The following is a 19,699-nucleotide window of genomic DNA, read 5'->3' on the forward strand; positions in this document are numbered from 1 at the left end:
GGCAGCAAGAACCTCTTGTCTTGAAGATGCATCTGCTAATCCAGCTGCAGAAAGTAATGATCAAATTTTAAAAAGAAACCAATGAAAAGCATTTCAAAACAAATATCCAGGAAGATAGCAACTACAATTCTAAGCATCTCCAAACACCCCAGAGGGAGAAGATGCATAACCACTGAAGCATGTGAAAGAGGTCTGCTGAGTACCCACTTGTCAGTAAGTGCTCACTCCTAGCTACAAGTTGGGGCCATTTCCGTAAATCCATCTTTGCATCTCCACGGGAGTTACACAGCCTTTTATTTAAAACAGACACTAACAGCACAGCTGTACCTTGGTCAATCTTAGAGGAGAGGGGTGTTAAAAAAAAAAATAATAAAAAATCATACAAAACCTCCAGGCTTATGCAAGCTTTGTGAGCATCATTTAGCTGGGACAAAGCATTCACAAAGCAGTATCTTTACTACCAATGACCATTAATTTTGTTTGGATTATAGGAACCTAAGAAATTCTTCAACATCTACCACAAGAAGTTTGCATTCTTTTACTATGTAAAAGAAACTAGGAGAAAAAAATTAGGTTAGTGAATGCACAACTGAAAGAAATATCAAAAAAAGAAGGTAAGGTCTCATAAAAAAACATATTCCTTGGCTTTTGTTCTCCAGGTAAAAATTTATTCAGATTCATAGATGTAAACACATAATAAGCAATATTTTTTAAAAATAAAAATATGAAAAATACACATACACTGAAGACATTTCAGTCTGTTACGCTAAACAAATTAAAAACATCTTGAAGTTGTGATTAGAGGCAGACTTTTTTCTCCCATGTCAAACACTAAACAGTTCTTTCAAAATATCAATAAACTTGAGCTCAATTCAAAAGAGCTACTCCAGTGAGCTAGTTACCCATGCTTTTTTCAACCTTGTCTCTAGATTTAAGCAGCAGCATTCAGAGAAATTATTCTGAATACTCTGGATATCAAATGCATTTCAAAACTCTGTACAACCAGTCCAGTTCCGTATTTCTGCTAGATGTTCAGATCTGCCTGGGAGCAGGTTCTGACCTGACACCTGTGGAATGCTCCAGCAGCAGAAGGTACAAGATAAGAAATTCCCTGAAGTGACAAGAAATATTTCTATTTTATCTGTGCATACAGACAAATATTTTGATTTAGAAGGGATCATCCTTTGTCTCAGAAAGGTGGCAGTGCCTGGGAAGCCTGCAGTGTCCTGAGGAGGTCAAAAAGAGTAACTATTTTTCCACCAGTGTGCAGCAATTCAAGAAGACTATTGCTTCAAATCACTCCTCTCCATTTTCTCCTGGTTCAAAAGCAAACACCAACCCCCCTTCAAAAACTTAAGGCATTGAGTCTGCAGTCCCCAAAAGGAAAACACATCTTACAGACAACAATTAAAAAATTAAACAACAATTGATGTGGCACAGGCAACTGGAAACAAAATCTCATCTCTTCTCCCTCTCTAATACACCAGTTAAAAGTCTGCCTCCTACCAGCTACACAGATCACATCACTGCTATTTATTTCATTCTCTACCATCGGCATTTGATCCGGGTTATTAAAATCTGGTATATCAGCATACCTGAAGAATAGGGCTGGACAGGAAGAGCACTGACTGCACAAGGATCTAGGAAAGCCGTGCTGTTCTCGTGACATGCTCACGACATTAGTCAAAACTTTCCACTTCCTACGCCCACATTTTCTCTCCCATCCTTGCTATGTTCAGACAGAGATGCAGCAGTTACCAAGTAAATATCTGTCTAGATGCAGGTCCCTGCATCTTACAGTAACTTGCTGATTATCCTGATAGTTTTGTAATTCCATCTTGTTAAGCAGTATCTGTTCTACTCCATTTCCTCTTCTCCCCCATTTACAAAGATTAAGCTGAATTAATTTACATATTTGGGGGTTGGGGTTTTTTAGGAAGAATTATGAAATAGTTCCCCTGGGATTAAGCTAAATGATATATTCAGGTTTCTGAATGGGCTGCACTGTGAATTTGCTGCACTCCTTTGTCAACACCGCGCTCCCCCCCCCCACCTTCAAAGTATCTCTGAGTGGCAATCAAAGCCATAGGCCAAATGCCCAGTACCATCAAAATCTGCTGCCATGCAGAAGTCCTATTACATAATAGTAGGATCTGGAATACTTCAAAAGAAGTGTGCCCCATCATTGGTAGTAGCAAAATTTAACTGACAAAACATACCTGTCATCCACAGTACCTAACAGAGGATTATAACTAAGCAACCTAAGTCACTAGTGGTGATGGCCCCCACCAGAATGAATAATAAAAAAAGTCATCTTCAAAATACATTATATTCAAACCCATTTCAAAATAAGACTGTGGAACCCACCAACCTTAAGGGAAGGAATCCTTAAGATTCCTTGACGAAATAGGAAAGCAAGTAGTATAACCAGGAAAATTACAGTCTCTGAATGCGAGCTCCTCCATCTTACTTTCTACCAAAAGACTGCTATTCAAACTTCTGCATATTTAATTATATTGTCCGTACTAATTCTTCTGTGTATTTAATTATATTATCCATACTAATTCAATAGGCACATCAGAAAAAATGCTTGTTTCTGAAGGAACACATGCTATTACAATTTGCCAGTAGCCCATTCTGAACACAAGTACAAAAATTATGTAGTAAGTACTGAAACTAACCAAAACTATTCACAAAGAAAGTATAAATATACAACAAAAAGGACATGGTGCTGGCTTTAAACTAACAGCAAGAGATGTTACTGATTTATGAGGCACAGTGTCATGCAACAGGCTTGGAAAGCTCCTTTACCACAGAGAAGCCCCCCAGAAATATAAGCATACACTGTTTGACACAGACCTTGGATGCTGAACACAAAGCATACAACAAAGGAACAGTATATTAATAAGTAAGTTTTATCATAAAAAGATGAAGTCTCCATTAAAAAGAAAACTAACGTGAAATCTAATTAGTTTTGATTAAAAATAGTGACAAAAGCTATAGTTGCAATGATTTCTTCTTCATTTAAGATTACCAATATTTCTTTTTATTCATTAACTGTGTCTCTTAGTTGTTCCTTCGTATTAAACATAAACAAATAACAAAGTTTATCAAAAGCCACCTGTAATTTGTTACTGTATTTTCAGTTACTTAATTTCTAAATTATTTTCCTTTCAGTTATTAGCAGCAATATCAGACAAGTATGTGTTCTTCAACAGTACTCACCAGGGTTATGACTACATAAAAAAAGCCATAAAGCCAGCACAATCTGAACTTTTATTTTGCAGTATCACCTCAACTTTTTTTTTTTTTAAAAACCCAGCATACTGGCTGTAATTTGGGCAAAAGGACTATGTGCGTGGAAGGTTTACAAAAATGAGGCTTAATGCTATTACTGAAATTAAAACATAAGAAAAAAAGTGGGTGGTAGTGACAGACAGGGACAAAAATTAAATCAAATACTTCATAAAGTGAATAACTATACTGACTGCTATAATGCCTGGACAAAAAAGGATGCTGTAGATGTTCAGAACCAGTAATGCCCTTCATATACGATCTGAACATCACAAGCGAGACAAGATCACTCTCCAGACAGTTGTTATTTAACACGTGCCAGAAGATAATTTCATTACAAAGCAAGCTATGATTCTTGGATTCCTTCCAAGCACTTCAAAGCGAAAAGAAAAGGGCAGAAAATATACACCTACAGAACACCATTCGACAAATTTTTTAACTTAAAAAGTTCCCAGGTGCACGCGGATAGTATTAATAGCAGAACAGGAGCACCTGAACCGCCCCCCCCCCCCGCCCCGAGTTCAGGCTACACGCAAACCACAGAGGACAGCGGCCAGGAGTTCAGCCGAGAAGGACTTACCCTGACAGAGGTTAGGCACAGCCGCCTCCGCGCTGCGCTGCCCACCGCGGGGCGCGCCGGCGGCTCCGCAATCCCCCCCCCCCCCCCGCAGGCTCCCCGCTGCCGCCGTCCCCCCGGGAGGGGCCACCGGAGCCGGGGAGAGCCCCCTGCCCCCCCCGCCGGCCGTGCTCTCGTCAGGTCCAACCAGCACCACGGCACACGCTCTGCTTTGTCATCTCTCCCCCCGCAGCGGGCGAGCCGCTCGGCGCACGCCGCTACGAGCTGTTCGCCCGCTCCGGTGCCTCGCACACCCCAGCCCCTCTCGCCTTCCCCCCCCCACCGCGGAACCGCCACAGACCGTGTCCGGCGGCACCCGTCCGACAGCAGGCGAACCTAGCCCCGCTCCGCGACCACCTCACGCCACCTCCGCGGCGGCGGCTGCTCCCGGCTGAGGCACCAACGCGAAACGACCCGCGCCCGGCTCCGCGCATCGCCGCCCCCCGCCGCGCCTCAACTTCCCGGCCGCGGGGTGAGGGTGACCCCGGGGAGGGAGGCGAGCCGAGGTGCCGCCGGGCGGCCACCCGGCGCCCCCGAGCCCCCCCCGTCTCCTCACAACTTACCTTGGGTTTGTAGAGCCACTTTCTGAACCTGTTCATCATCACCGCGGCCGCTGCTACCCCGCCGCCGCCGCTGCCACAGGGGCTGCCGGCTCCCCGCACCGCGCCGCTCGGGGGACCGGGGCGAGCCCTGCCCCTCGCCGGGAGGCTCCGCCGGGTCGCCGCCGCCGGCGCAGCCGCCGCCTCCTCCTCCACCTCCTCCTCCGCCGCTGCTGCTGCTGCTGCCGCCGCTCCTCCTCCTCCTCCTCAGGGCAGAGGCCGCCAGCCGCTGCGGAGCGCGGGCACCGCGCGCGCTCCCCTCAGCGCAGACACCGGCCGCCGGCACGGAGGGCTGCGCGCCGCGCTGACAGCCCCCAAAACATTGCGCGGCCGGCAGCAGCGCGCACCGCCGGCGCATGCGCAGGGGCGGGCCCCAACGCTCTCCCTCCCCGCTGGCTCCCGCCACCAATCGGATGGCGGCCGGGGACGGCCCCCCGGCGGCCTGACCCTGCCCACTCGGCCGTTCATTTGCGTAACACGAGAAGAGGGGCGGGGAGACTACGTGCCCCAGCATGCCGCGCCCCGCAGCCGGAGGCGCGCTGCAAAGCGCCGTGGCCCGGTGGGTGCCGGGACGTGTAGTCTTCTCCGCGGGCTACGCTGAGCGTGTCCGCTTCGGGATGGCAAGCCTCTGCTTGTGACAGCCAGCCCTACCCGAGTGCGCGAAGATCGGCTGATTGATTTCCAGCTTCCCGCGAGCGCAAAAATCGAGGAGGAGCGGAACGAGTTGCTTGGCAACGGCGGCAAACAATCGCCGCCATCTTTTTTCCCGGCCCGGTAGTTCTTTGCCCCCCATCGGGCCGTTCCGCAGCACGAAGGCGGGCGCGCGGGAGAACTACAGCTCCCGGCAGCCCCTGCGCTCCACAGCAACAGGGCCGGCCCGGGCCGTGTCGAGCCGCCGGCGGCCGCAGCGGGGTCTCTGCGGCTGGAGGGTCCGCGCCGCCGCTCCCGCCGCGCTGAGAGAGGGGCGCCGAGCTCCGGCGGGGACGCAGGCGGCCGCCCGGGCTGGCGGGGGCAGCCAGGTACGAGAGCGGGCAGCGCCGGGCTTGAGGGGCCGCCCGTAGGGGCAGGGACCGCTGCGCGCTCGCGCATTTACCTCAGGCGGCGGCGGCGGCCGCCCTGGGGCGCGGGGTGTTGCACCCCTGCGGCCTCCTCAGGGGCGTCCGTTGGCAGCAAGGTAGCTGTAGCCCTATATGATACCTCCGAAAATAAAAATGGGTAAAATGCTTGTGGTGTGAAAGCGCCAGGCGCCCTCGGCAGGCTTATAACTACTTCACTTGTTTATTATGTGCTTATAAAAACAAGAGACAAGATCAACGGGGCCTATTTTATACTGTAGACAGGATTGTTGGGCTTTGCTCCCAGAGTTTTCATTAACTGTTGTGATTTCGGGCAAGTAGCCAGCCTTGGTGTCCTCCAGCTTACCTATCTCGTAAATATAATACAACTTATCTGCAGAAGGCTTTGTACAATAAATATTTAATTGGAAAGTTCCACAAGATACTAGATAAAAAAATACTGTGTCGTGTCAAGTAAAATACATGTAGTAGGTAGGCAAAACATTGAAATATATGCAAATTAAAAATAAACATAAGATCCAGGCTATAGCTGCTCAGGGTGAATGTTTTCCATCTGATGCTTTGCTGCCTTAAGGGAGGAATCTGCTGAAAAGAGGACCTCTGCCCAGAACTGCTCTCTGCTATGCTCAGGTGACAGTCAGCAATGCAGAAAAGTCCAGAGTAAATGCGAATGGCAGGATGTAACCATTGGGACGATTGTACCCTGTATTCAGTGGCTCTTTCTAGCACACAGCAGAGAGAAACACCTATTTCATTTTGAGCATTAGCTACTTGATCTGACTGAATTTTGCAGAGGCTTGGTTCAACCCTCTTTTTAAGGACAGCTTTCATCAGAGGAAAGGCAATCACAGTTCTTCTAGGCTAGGAACATAGGAGCAAAGGTAAAACCTGAAGGAATGTTTCAGATCATTGAAACAAGTCCCTACAATTGTGGCCAGTCTTATCCTATGTAATTGCTTTCAAAATATCTCCAAGCTCCATTGTAAAATAAGGCTAAGTCAGGTTCTTACCTCCTTTAACTGAAATTCTACATCTGATAATGGAAGAAAATTTCTACCATTTTGTACATAGTATAAATTTATATCATTTTTACACACAGCAGTTAGAATATTCTCCTAAATGACTGTGTGGAAATAAGGGTGCATGTCATAACACAAAGCAATTTATTCCTGATGTGTATGTTTTAAAACATTGATCATAATAATAGCAGTTTGTTTAAATACAATCACACGTGAAGTTCTTTCTGTTAAGAACCCCTGTATGTCCAGAGTTCTCAAGGTGTTACTATATGTCTTGGTTTTCATATTCCAGTTTTTGGTTTTAATGATTGCCATTTGGAGCAGAGGGGTGAGTATCAGCATGTACAGAGCAAGAGAGCTCAAACTTATTTCTGCTATGCCAAAAGAAAAAATATTTGTCACTGGTAGAGCTGTTGGAGCCTGAATTATGATTCAGACTGAATGAGTACAGAGGTATTTCTCTCTCTCCTATCTGAAATCTCTTGTGAGTGTCAGAACCTTCGCAGGTGCAGAGAAACAGATCATGATTCTCAGAGGAGTGGAGAAACGGTGATTGCCTCTGTGACAGAGACACAGTAGCACCTCTGTTTTTTACTTGCCATCCCTTGTCATGATCCAGCCCTGTTTTGGTGGACTTTTTTTTTTTAATTGGACATTTTGTCTTGATCATACCAGGTAACTAAATGCCTATATTGAACATAATCACAGACAAACTCTTTTTTTCAGCACTTTGAGATTAGTAATTAAAAGTGCTGGTTAGGCAATTATTATTGAGTATGATAGTGCTTAAAGGCAGAGTACAAAAATGCTGTATCTGGAAACGTTATGATATCATTTTAAAACAAAAAAAGAATTATCTTTACCACAGTGGGAATGAATCATCTTGATCAAGCATTCTTTTCTAATGTCAAAATACAATGATATATAAAATACAAGAATGATTTTCAAAAATATATTTTTATTTTCACCATGGAAAATTACTTCTGTGCTCATTTTTTCCCATTGCTAAACCAGATTAATGACTTTCAGCCCTGATTATGACTATCATTGGTCTTTCATACACAACATTTGCATGCATATAAACAAATGCATTACAGTTCTTGTCACGTGAACATTAAAATTGAGCTAGCCAGTTCTGCAAACTCTCACACATACAAGTAAGACATCATTTGAGATAGATGTAATCCAGTCATTTCACAAACCAAGCATCAAACGTAAGAAGTACCTAACTGCTGTGCCTTCAAAAACCTTGACTGTGGCCTAGACTACTGATGTGTTGTGATCACTGCCCAGCTTGCTGACCAACACTGTCTCATTGGTTCCTTATAATTCCCCTCTGTTCCTATTCTTTTATTGTTTTGGAAAAATAGGCTGTTAATAGCAACATGTGATAAGATTTAAGACTAAAATTTTGCTTTCAGTTGCATCTCACTGGGAAGAGCAATGTATTAAATAGGACCCGTATAGCACACATGCAAAAATTCACATCATGCTTTTCTCTAATATTAACTTTAATTATATTTTGTCAAATAACCTGATACTGAAACCATTTTAGGTATCATCCTAAGGATCTTTTGAGACACTTGCAGAATAAGAAATATGTAATTATGTCTTCTATTTTATTGATGTTTGTACTGTATTCTCATTTCTCCTGTTAGCTGTTCTGAGTAACTGTGATTTTGAAAGCTTGACCTAAATGTTCTCTTCTACATACTGCAGTATACCTTCTCTGTGAGCCTATCAACATACATTATGCTACAACTGAAGGAGGCATGAAAAATTAATGATTTACTATATTTATAGGATTCTCCATGGTGAAGATGGTCAGCCATGGAAAACATATTGCAATAATAGTCCAACAGCTTAACAAATTTAACCCTGAAAATCAGAGCGTGGAGGATTTCTTGAATGAATCAGCTAAGATGTTGCAGGTATATTAAGTTTCAGTTCATCTTACACAGCTTACTTTGTTCTACTATGTGATTTTAAATATAAAGATATCTGTTTTCTAACATGTTGTTGGAACTTTCACAGATTTTTCTTACAGTGATGTATTTCATTCATGAGTAAAGTCCAAATTTCTTATGGTTACCACCAGAAAACAAGGAAGTAAAGATCACAGGGGTTGAAAAACTGCTTGGGTAGCAACAAAAAACAGGAAAGCAACAACCTTCTAAAATGGATCTGACAGTGATAGAGAAAGCTTCTCTTCCACTTCTGACTAAGCTGTTTTGTAGTTTCCTATCTCCTTTCCTCCTTCCAAATAGAAGTTTCTGTCAGTACCACCCATTTGTATATACGAATACAGTTCAGAAGCTGACTCACAGGATCAGGTATTCTTGCTTTGAGGATGTAGGTGACCATCAGAACAGTGGGAGAGAAGGCAAGTGACAGTAAATCAACTACGTGATTTTAATCTAATACTGCAAGTAACCAGACCAAGATTTGCCGATATGTAGCTATACTGGCTGAAACAGTTCCCATCCTTTCCTGACCATAGTCTGTCACCTCTTCCCATCTCTTTGTCCTCAGTGCCACCCTGACTTGTGCTGATGCAGCTACTGCATTGAATCAGCTTTAGAAAATCACTAAGGGAAGACAGTAATATTGTTTAGACTGCTATTGTCTGTGCATGCCATGTATTATCAAACTACATTGTTGGAGCCCTGATTCCACACTGCCATGTAGCTCCAGTGCTCATTTCCACTTCTGACAATAAGGTCTAAAACAGTGGTATTCCAATTAGATGGTCTTTTACATGGATTTTGCATAAACACAAATTACTACAAGAATATAAAACTGTGGAGGTGTGATATGAAAATCAGAGGCTGAGGCAGTGGATCCATGAACATTTCTTGGGTGCTTGCTTTCTTAAACAGTTTCCACTCAGGCCCCTAGTTTCTGCCACTGCCTTCCTGCCTTGTAGTACCGGCATAACTCTGTGCATTCATATGCTGAATTACATCAGGGAAGTGATCCAGTTTCAAAATAATCATTTTTCACTGGATAGAGAGCAGGTAAATTCAGCTACCACTGCTGCCAAAATATTCAGATCATTGTTCTTCTCAGACCGGGAAAGGTGATACAGAGACAAAAGAAGCAGTAACTCCATTAGAGAAACATGAATCTTAAGTTTCGCAATAAACACTTTCAAAAGGGGAAGAACAGGGAGGATAGCTGATGCCAAAGGTAAGGCAGAAATCTTCCTCTGGGATAGTTTCAGCTCACTTACTACATAATATTTTAGCTGTGAATTTATCTAAGAAAGTAAAAAGTAAGATCTATGTTTATATAAAATTCAACTTTGTTTCAGTACCAAATGGGTGATTATAATTCATTATGGAATATTCACTTCACTTCTTTCTTTTCTGTTTCATAATAGGCATATGATACTAAAAATATTGTTGCATTTTTGTACACATGATTTCAAGGCTTGGCCACTTACCAATTAGCCGATATTAACTGACCCACATAGAAACTTCCTCCAGTTTGTACCCTGATTAATGGTATCACTTTAAATCACAGACTAGATTCAAGCCTGTATGTCTCATGCTAGCAGCATGACCACTAGCAAACCTAGTGTTGTGTACTACTGACCAGACAAAAATGAGGAGGGTCAGATTCCAGGAGCACAAATCTAAATAGTTGCAAGAGACAGGTCTCTTTACATTTATTTACTTACTTAGATATGCAGTATATCAGACTTGACTTTTCTACAAGTTACTGTCTTCTATGCTATTAGACTTTTCAAATTGGTTAATTAGTTTTCCATCCCCTAAAAGTACAATCAGATTCTAGTCATTATCAACACTGTATGTTTCATTCATATTATGTATCTTTATTGTATTTGGATGTTTTATAGTCTTTATTTCCTTCTAATATGATATCTGAGGTTAGTTCTTTGACAACCTGTTTATGACCTACATAAAATATGCTTGTTAACCTATTGTCCAGCTGTTTGTGGTTGTTCCTGGTGAAACCAACAATTTTGGGCTAGAATATTTCTCTCAAAATAAAAAGACAGCATGCACAGGTCATTCCAGAATATGTTCAAGGGAGTTCAGCACTCCAGTAGTGTCTCTGCCAGGCTGCAGGAGCCGCTACGGATGCCAGTATTGTCAAGTGCCAGATACTGGAGATGAGTACCTCTGGCAGCCACACATTCTCACCTGAACTGCAAGGAGCAGATAGCAACAGACATTTTGCAGAGCAAAACCTCTGTCAGAATGAAGTAGGTTTCAAAGAGCAATATAATTGTTTGTAGGAACTGACTGAAAGTAAATAAAATGACTTGTTTGGAAATCTAATAAATGAAATGAGAAGATGGGCATCCTTGGCTGATCAGAAATGGGGAATGACATCAGTAAAGAATAACAGATAATAGGTAGAATGGAACTGAGTTATGAAGCATCTTGATAGCAAAGACAAGCAGCTTTTGTTTATGTGCTAGAATCAACTGTGAGATGCTAGGTGGAGTAAGTGGGTCAAAACAATGGACTAGCAGAATGGTCTTAACGATAGCATTCCAGATAGTTGATTTGCTAGAGAAAGATTGGATTAGTTAAACCCAGGAAAGAGATGTTTATTACAATTAAATAGAAAATTTTGAGACATTACCTTAGATTTTTAGCTGTGAAGTGATAGGAAAATACTGCTTGAAACGTACTGTCCAAAAGGAGTGAAGAAGATGTGCACATAAACTGGTTATGATATCCTGGAGAGTAGTCTACATGAAAAATGACCTCTGAAGTTATGGGTTTGACTGACAGGCAGGGTGGCAATAGTACCAATAATTGAGGAAAGAAACAGCATGAGAACACTGAAGTTTTGTTTTAGCATTGTTGAAATTAAGCTGACAACAACAACAAGGAAATGTCACAGAGAGAGGCCAGCATTTTAGACTGTAGTTTACAGTTCTTATCTGTGTACATGATAAATGTGGATATGTTATGAAAGGAAGTTAGATTTAGCCTTAAGAGAGTGAGTCTGGAAGGCACAATCTGTCTTGATCCAAATATCCCTGTCAACCGCCTACCAGGGGCATAAGACCATTCTTGTGGGAATCCTTGCAAATTAAAGCAGTAAAAATGGCTGGCGAAGTGAGGCACAGGAAAAGAAGTGAAAGTGGGCAAGCAAATATATGTTACAATGAAGGACTTTACAATATAAATATATAAAAAAAAAAAGAGGCATAAAATCCAGGGGGTCGAAGCTGTAGAATGAAAATATACTTGCTTTGCAAATGATAGCAAGAAGTAGCTGGTAGATTTCCATATTGGATCTTTTACTAAGTATAGAATCAGTCTCTGTTGAATATTCTGCTGGAAATCCAACACAACATTTCCACTGGTTTCCCTGTGCTGCTGCAAAGTTGACACAATCCAGAGGTTTGCGTAGTAACTCTTCAGCAAGATTTTCTTCTTAATTTCTAGGTGCTCTAATTTTACTTACATGTAAATTTAGATAAATAATTAAAACAAAACCCCAAATACATCGTTGTGTGAAATACTAATAGTATATTTTGCTCTTTCATAAAGACTGTGTAGAAATTTTTATGTTTTGGCAGTTCAGAACAGTTTGGAAATGGCTGTACTGTAGAGGTTTGGAACAATCTGCTAGCCAAATATTGGGTAGATGGAAGAGAAAGATAAACTGGGTTCATTTCTAAGCTCCATCACCTTTCTGTCCTTGTCCTTTCTCTTACCCTCAAACCTACTTGCCCAGGTCTCTTCATTTAACCTGTCCCAGTTCCATCTCTTCAAGTTGTTGATTCCAGTGTGCTATTGTCACTGTCCAGCAAGTCCTGTTCACCTCTTTGGTTTTCTTCTGCTCACCTCAAAGTTCTTGCACTTTCAGTTCCAATGTCTACTGTACCTAAATCGAATCAGAAATCTCTCTCTCTTCAGATGAAGTCCACAAGAGACAGACATCAGAGAAGATAGGTGAGACAGGCTCTCTTCTATCAGTTTGAGCTCCCAGACTGACCCAGTATGGCTTGTCCCAGTTTCATCTTGTATTGTAGTGAAAGCTCTGCTTGCCCTGGGCTGGGCGTGGTAAGGGCACACAGAATCTCGAGGGGAGCTTACTGTTACAGTATACATTTGCACAAAACATATGCAAATTGATACTTTTCACTTGGCAAAATGTATATGGATTTTCATAAGAAAACCAAAAGGCCAAATTTGTAAGGCACTGCTTGGTGCCTGTGTGCCACTTTGAAAATACATCCCTAGCTATTTCCCTGCATTTGATTTGCAATTACTCTACTATTTCCAAACAGCTAATTAAAAACCTGAAAATTTGACAACTTTCTATCAAATACCAGTTCCTTGTATCAGACCATGTGAGCTGCTCTCATCTTGCTCCTCTTGAATAGCATAGGAGGATATCCATTAACTTCAAAAGAAGCAGAAGCAACCTCTTGATTATTATTTTTTTTATTTCTGAATGCATCTTTATGATTTTATTTAAATATCAGTGTTCCCATCTGAACATATTCTTTCATTGTAGGAAATCTTGTCTCAAGCTCTGAGATAGAAATCTGTTTGGAAAACATTTGGGTGTACAGCCTGCTTCCAAGTATATTCCAGAGTGACTGCCCAAAGTCAGAAGCATTACTCTGTACATATATTGGTGTAAATGAGATAAGTAGTTGGCCATCTTTATTTACAGAGAAATGATGGCATTAGATACTGCTATCAAGAGTTATGTTTTCCTAGCTGTGTGTGGGATTTAGCTTTACACACTCCATTTACAGTAACAGTGGCCACACATCTAATCCCTGCGTACTGCTTTGAAAAAGCACCCATCTTTCCCTGCATTTTTGTAAGTGAGGTAGATCAAGCAGATAACATATCCAATAACCATTGGGATACTTTTTTTTTTTTTTTCACTTACTGCACTTTGCAACCACTCAATATTTCAAAATACAAATAGGGAATCAGAAAATTAGTGCTAAAGGAATAGAAAGTGAATTTAAAAGACCAGAGGTAAGCCGTTACTTTGACAGTAGTGCAGGTCTGTTTGAACCACTCTATGTATAAAGATAGAATAATCTTTTGGTGTGATGGAAATGTATAAATAAATTGCTGGAATGCCAGGTATTTAATAGTGTTTAAAACCAAGGTGTCAAGAGAGAACATAATCTCTACAAGGCCGCTCAGGAAGCAAGAGAAAGACACGTTCCAGTCTCAGTTCCCATCTTCCAACTCCTAGTTCACACTTCTACATAAAAGTGGAGTTAGGGAAACTCACTGATTCAGCCTCCTGTTTTTAGAGAAATGCAAATGATATATGGTGTGGATTTTAAACTTTTGAGTAGTGTGAGATAAATAACATGGTTTCCTCTAATTAGAATGTTATGATCAAAATTAGTCTAGAGGTGATTCTGTGTTAAACTCCATGCATTTTATTTCTGCAACATGTGAATTTTACATCATAAAAAGAGTTTCTATTTGTTGTTCTCAGTGAATGATCAGACTTGATATTCTTCCAGGAAGAAAACTACGCTTTGACTTGTAATTCAGTTATTTACAATCTTCATGTTTATTGTATTGTAAGTTATGATGTTTATAACATAATATTGGACTTGTTTTTCACTGTAAATGTTTTCACTAAGAACATAGGTTCATTAGTAATATGATGGGTGATTCCTAGTTGCAACAAACAAGCCTTCACCTTCAATCATAAAGAATCATATTATGTCCCTCAAAGCTCCTAGAACCAAATAATAAGTGCAAATAAATGCTTTTGCTTTGACATTGTGACCTTGTTACTATTAAAAAAGAAGTCAATTTGAATTATCCTGAATAACACTTTAACTTAAAACAATTCTTTAAGTCTGTCTTGGTTCTTTAAATTATTAGTATTCACATTCAAATTTACTTCTCTATTTCTATTGTTCTTCATTTGAATGCCCAGACTACTTCTTGTTTATCTTCCTAAATGCTTTTTAATACTCCTTTCATCAGACTGATGCCCTCCAGATGATATCATCATTCTTGTGTACTAAACCCCTTTCTTTTTATTAAGTATTCTTCAATTAAATCTATCAAAAATGATCCATATCCAGAGTGATCCTTCATCCAGTGTATATTGTACATAAGGATATCGTTTCATCAGGCTATTTATAGAAATGGACTGCATCTGTTCATTTTGAAAAAAGATTAAGTTTTTTACCTAACCAAAGCATCCCAGGCATTTTTTTCTTCCTTGTGACTGTTAGAATCAAGCTTTTGCTATGATAACAAGAGAGAGATTTTAACACAGAAGTTACCATGCAATGTTTGTGCCTTTCTCTATGCAAATAACTCACTTTATTTTTTAGTGGAATATTTTCAGACCCATCATACTGACCTTTATACATCCCATCTACTGAAAAGCTTACTTCTGTAAAATCAGAACTGCCACCCCAAATTTACTGTTTTACTCCTTTATCCCTCCCATGTTGATAGCAAGATGAACCTGTTTATGAGCTTTCCATTTCACAAGAACATGGTGTAATTTGGCATAACTCTTCATAATTCTCATTTGTGTTGGTTCAGCTGTGTGTCTCACACGTGCCCACTCAACTGTGAGTAAAATCCCTAAATGTCAAAAGTCATAGATTTAGTTTTAAATATGAAAATAATGTAATGCAAGATTATTTTGATACATGTGGTAAAAAAAATCCTACTACATTATACAAGTCTAATTTGTATTATTAGTTACCGACGTAAATGCAGATTAGGATCTTTCTAAGAAAGGATGGAATCTGATTTTTCTGTGATGTTCTGCTCATGTGATTTAGTATTAAGTACAAGGGAAAACAACATTAACTGTACCTCTTCAAGACGGTCAGCATTATCACATGAAGATGAAAATACTAGCTTGTGACTGCAACATAGACTGTAAATAGTAGAGGCAGGACATTCTCCTACTTACATCCTAAGATCTCAGGTTTTTGCCCCCCATTGAAATTACTGGCAGCATTTTCAGTGTCTTCAGAGGGAAAGAGGACCGGGTTCTGGTGACTGATTCAAAACCCAGTGAAGTCAATAGGAATATTTTCTTTCATTTCCACAGCAATTTGATCAGACCTTTGGAGAGGACTAGCACTGATATCTGAAGCACTATAAATTAATCAGACTGCATCTGCAAAAGGTGCATATTCTGCCTGGAAGTAGACAAGTTCAGTACATACTATTACTCGGTTCTCTCAGGAGGTGAAAGCTATTTTATCTTTTCATCAAATATTATCTTCTTTCTAAAATGTTTGTTTCACCTTAAACTAAATCCTTATCCTGAGAAGTCTCAAGCAGAGCATGGCTGATGTTCTTTTCCTTCCTTTCCAGAAGCAAGAGCTTTTCTTTCTCTCCTTACCCATCCTTTTCTGATCTCTCTGGACCTTAAACAGGTCCCATTGTAACCATCCTTATTACCATACACCCACGGTGGCAAAGCTTGCTCTTTGCAGATAGTTCTCCATTTAATTCATGCTATTTCTTCTACTAACACATGTTGGAAGTGGTTTGTTTACAAAGTCCTATGCTTAAGCTTTCTTACACAGTCTCTAATCTCCTTGAAGAAACTTGACTGGTTCCCAGCTACAGCTAAGTGTCAGGGAGCAAGGAAAATATGTCCATGGAAGCAGGCTAAGGGCATTGGGGATTTCTCAAAAGGGGGAGATAACGCCAATCAGCAGATATTCAGACAAGAGTCACATTTTTTTTCACAGGATCATTCAGGATAATTTCAGACAGGATCATTCTTTTACAACTTAAACACTTGGGAATCAGAAAAAGCCAAAATTCAATGCCATAGAGAAAACACTTTCAGACACTTGTATGGGAATGAGATTATGAACTCATATAACTGTATTTTACTTATATCCAGTGCATCAATTGGTCAACACAGTAATATATAGGCTTTCAAATATTAGGAATATAGGACCATCCAGTATTCATCTACCATAAACTTACTATGCTTTACACAGCAAAACAACAAATAATAAGCTGTAACATTAGAGATAGAGAGGTTGTTTCCTGAGCATAGAATAGGCATATTGTTCAAGACCTATTTTTCTTCTGATAAATTTCAATATTTGGTGCAGCAGAAGATGATAGCTGCATGTGTTACTTTCACCTGTAAATTATCTGGTCTTCCTCATGCTGAAGGACACACACAATAGACTTGCAAACATAGCTAACTGCTAGTTGTTTCAGAGAAATACATGAGGTAAAGTATACTTGAAAAGGTAAGAAGATGGCCTGATGGACAGAACAAAGAATCACAAATTAGCATTTATTAATTCTTGTTGCCACCAATGATACCAATGACACCAGTATGTCACCTGGGGCAAATCTCCCAGCTGCTCCATACCATAATTCCTGCATTTGCAAAATAATACTAGCCAAAAGGAATTTCATTAAACGCAATTAATGTTAATGAAGTGTTTTGAGAACCTCATACAAAAGGTGCTATAAATGTACAATCTGTCATCATATTGTACTGCTTCAGGATCGTTTGACCCACTTCTGAAATCCATCCCACTGACACAAAACGCAACATAATTAGTGCTAGAAATTACACATACCCAACATATTACTTTCCCAAAGTGATTATGATTTCAGATATACAGATAAACTGTAAATATCCTCAATGAAGTTTGTTGAGGACAAAATTCACTTTCTGTGCAGAGAGTATCCTAACTGTTTTAAAGCATTGGCTCACTTTTTGATTCACTAGATTATCAGCAGGGCTCAACCAACAACTGGCTCACCTTTGAGATTTATTCATCTTGCCCAGTCTTGTTTAGTTTATTATGAGTTCTGATGAGATCACTTCCTTAGATGACACAGCTGCAGGCTGCTCAACTATTCTCAATTTTTATATGTAGAAATGGAACATTTAGTACCATTTGTAGTTGAAAGCAGATTCAACTGATAATATGTCATGACAAGACTTTTTGGCCTGTGGTCCACCGAATTACCAATCAGTACTGATGTTCTGGGGCACAGTTGTCCTCAGGCTGCACCTCCTGTCACCTTGTTGCTTAGCTCAAGGCCATGTAGTGGTTATGTACCTTCTTGCTCAGGGAATATGCAAGAGTAAGCGCTTCTTTCTGTGTTTGTCCTAACAACTAACTTCTGACTGACTTGTTAACTCAGAACAGTAAAACGGAGTAAATGTAAATACGCAATTGCATTTTTATGCTGTAGTCTCTACTGTATAGGAGATACGATTTCGGCACTGGTGTTGTCTTGTTATCCGTCTACTTTTGGTCATCTCTCTAAAGTACATTTGAAAAGCACTGGTTTGTTGTAGCACTTTATACATATACAATATATCAAAGTACTCAGAAGGTGAATGCAAAGATTCTAATCAAATAAAGAACTTGGAAACAATTTATATTCTAGCTTTCTAGCAGAGACAGTTGTGAGGGTTTTTGTTGGGCTTCTTTCCAATGTGCTTGTCCAGTTTTACTATAGACTTTCTGTTTATTGTCAGAGTTACTGTTGTCTGCAGATAGATCTGTTCATGAAGAACAGCATTTGTTCAAGGGTACCAATTGTTTTAGATTCAAAATGTCACAATCCTACTTCTACTGGAACTATGTCATCCTGTCTCACTTTGCCATTCAGGTATTTAGGTTTGCTTTTGCCTTTTGTGGTGAATTCTCAGATATCTCATATCAAATATGGGATATATATTTGAGCATTTAGTGGGAGGTTAGATTTCTGGATTTTCTGTGTCAGTTTTATGAAAGAACTTCATAAATCTTCATCCAAAAAAGGTATGTTTGGAATGGACTGTGTGCCTCACAAGAACTCTCAGTGCTTAGCAAGATGGAGTCCATGCTTCCCATGAAATTAATTTTTTTGTGTATTTTCGGATGTGTTCAGTCTCTTTCCTGTGCCCTTCCATTTGTGTCCATCCTCCATCTATGCCCTTCTGTATCTCCTGTTTTTCCCTACCTTACTTTTCACTCCTTTCCTTCTTTGCCACCTCACTCTAGTTGGCTCCACTTTCCCAAATGCATCCCCCTTTGTCTTTCTGCCATCTCAACTGCAACCTGTTGGTTCTTCTTTCTCTAGAGCCGTGATTAAGAATGTAGGTGATACCCTGCTTATTCGCACTCAGTCTGTAGTGCTGCCCAGCAGACTTTGTGAAGCTTCCATGTCTCCATGTAATGATTAGTTTGGTTACACTCTGTTTTCTCTTACCCAACATATCTGGATCACAGAACATATTCAGAGTCATATCTGATTACTTTAGATATAGAAATAAAGCTTTTCTATCATTTTAACTATTATTAGCCTTTAATTAGTAATACTGTCTATTACAGTTCTGCTAGAGAGGTAGTCAAATGTATTAGTGTAATCCCAATGGCAGTAAAGAAATTACAAGGACCTATGTAGGTTTAATTTTGCCTGCACATGTGTATGTATATATACATACATAAATATATATGGATATGGAGACAATTATATGGAGGCATTATTTTTTCCTAGTGATGATGCACAGATTGGAAGTAATGAAACCTGTCTTTTGAGCAGGAGTAGTGAAAAAGTATTATGCTTACTCTGAATGACAACCTGAGAAAATACACCTGGAATGCTTCTGCATCATTTTTTAAATTTAAAAATTAGAACTGTAATTTTAAAGTTTTGTCTTTTATTTGCTCAGTCTCAAAGCCTTATATAGCATCATACATCAGAAAACTCACAGAGTTCCTTCCAGGAGCCTCTGATAATACCTTTAAACTAGAAATGAATCACATTAGGGAAATAAAGCGATCAAGATGCTAGCAGATAGCCTAGTAGGCAAGGTGAACCTCTCATCTGATATATTATTGCAGTTCAATTGTTCCCACATCTCAGAGCTGTGGGAGAGATCATATATCAAATGTGGACTACATGTGAAAAGGTGCACTTAGCTTTTTTTCTTGGCTTCTTGGCTAACCTCCTTAAGCCAAAGAATCATTATTGTTTGTCATTTTGTCATAGTGTGGCTGTCCTTTTTCAATTCATGTAATAACAAATTGTTCTGGGTCTCAGACTTTCTTGCAATGTTTAAAGGTGGTTCATACTAGAAGTTTATCTCATGTAGTAACAG

The 19,699-nt window shown here is 40.4% G+C and overlaps 2 protein-coding genes across 6 annotated transcripts in view; one reads left to right on the forward strand and one right to left on the reverse strand.

The window, feature by feature from the left end:
- Window positions 1–4,850, reverse strand: part of ZFYVE28 (zinc finger FYVE-type containing 28) — a 165,045-nt gene extending 160,195 nt beyond the window's left edge. For all 5 annotated transcript variants that reach the window (XM_030023720.2, XM_030023715.2, XM_030023706.2 and 2 more), the window contains exon 1: window positions 4,474–4,850. In XM_030023720.2, the coding sequence (XP_029879580.1) occupies window positions 4,474–4,512 (39 nt within the window). In that variant the 5' untranslated portion in view covers window positions 4,513–4,850. The remainder of the gene's footprint in view (window positions 1–4,473) is intronic.
- A 437-nt stretch (window positions 4,851–5,287) lies between these two features.
- The window catches only part of CFAP99 (cilia and flagella associated protein 99), a 62,750-nt gene continuing 48,338 nt past the window's right edge, over window positions 5,288–19,699 (forward strand). The window contains exons 1-2 of the mRNA XM_029995867.2: window positions 5,288–5,528; window positions 8,408–8,535. Of these exons, the coding sequence (XP_029851727.1) occupies window positions 8,416–8,535 (120 nt within the window). The 5' untranslated portion in view covers window positions 5,288–5,528; window positions 8,408–8,415. The remainder of the gene's footprint in view (window positions 5,529–8,407; window positions 8,536–19,699) is intronic.

The sequence above is a fragment of the Aquila chrysaetos genome, chromosome 1, assembly GCF_900496995.4.
Source record: "Aquila chrysaetos chrysaetos chromosome 1, bAquChr1.4, whole genome shotgun sequence".
Taxonomy (NCBI): domain Eukaryota; kingdom Metazoa; phylum Chordata; class Aves; order Accipitriformes; family Accipitridae; genus Aquila; species Aquila chrysaetos.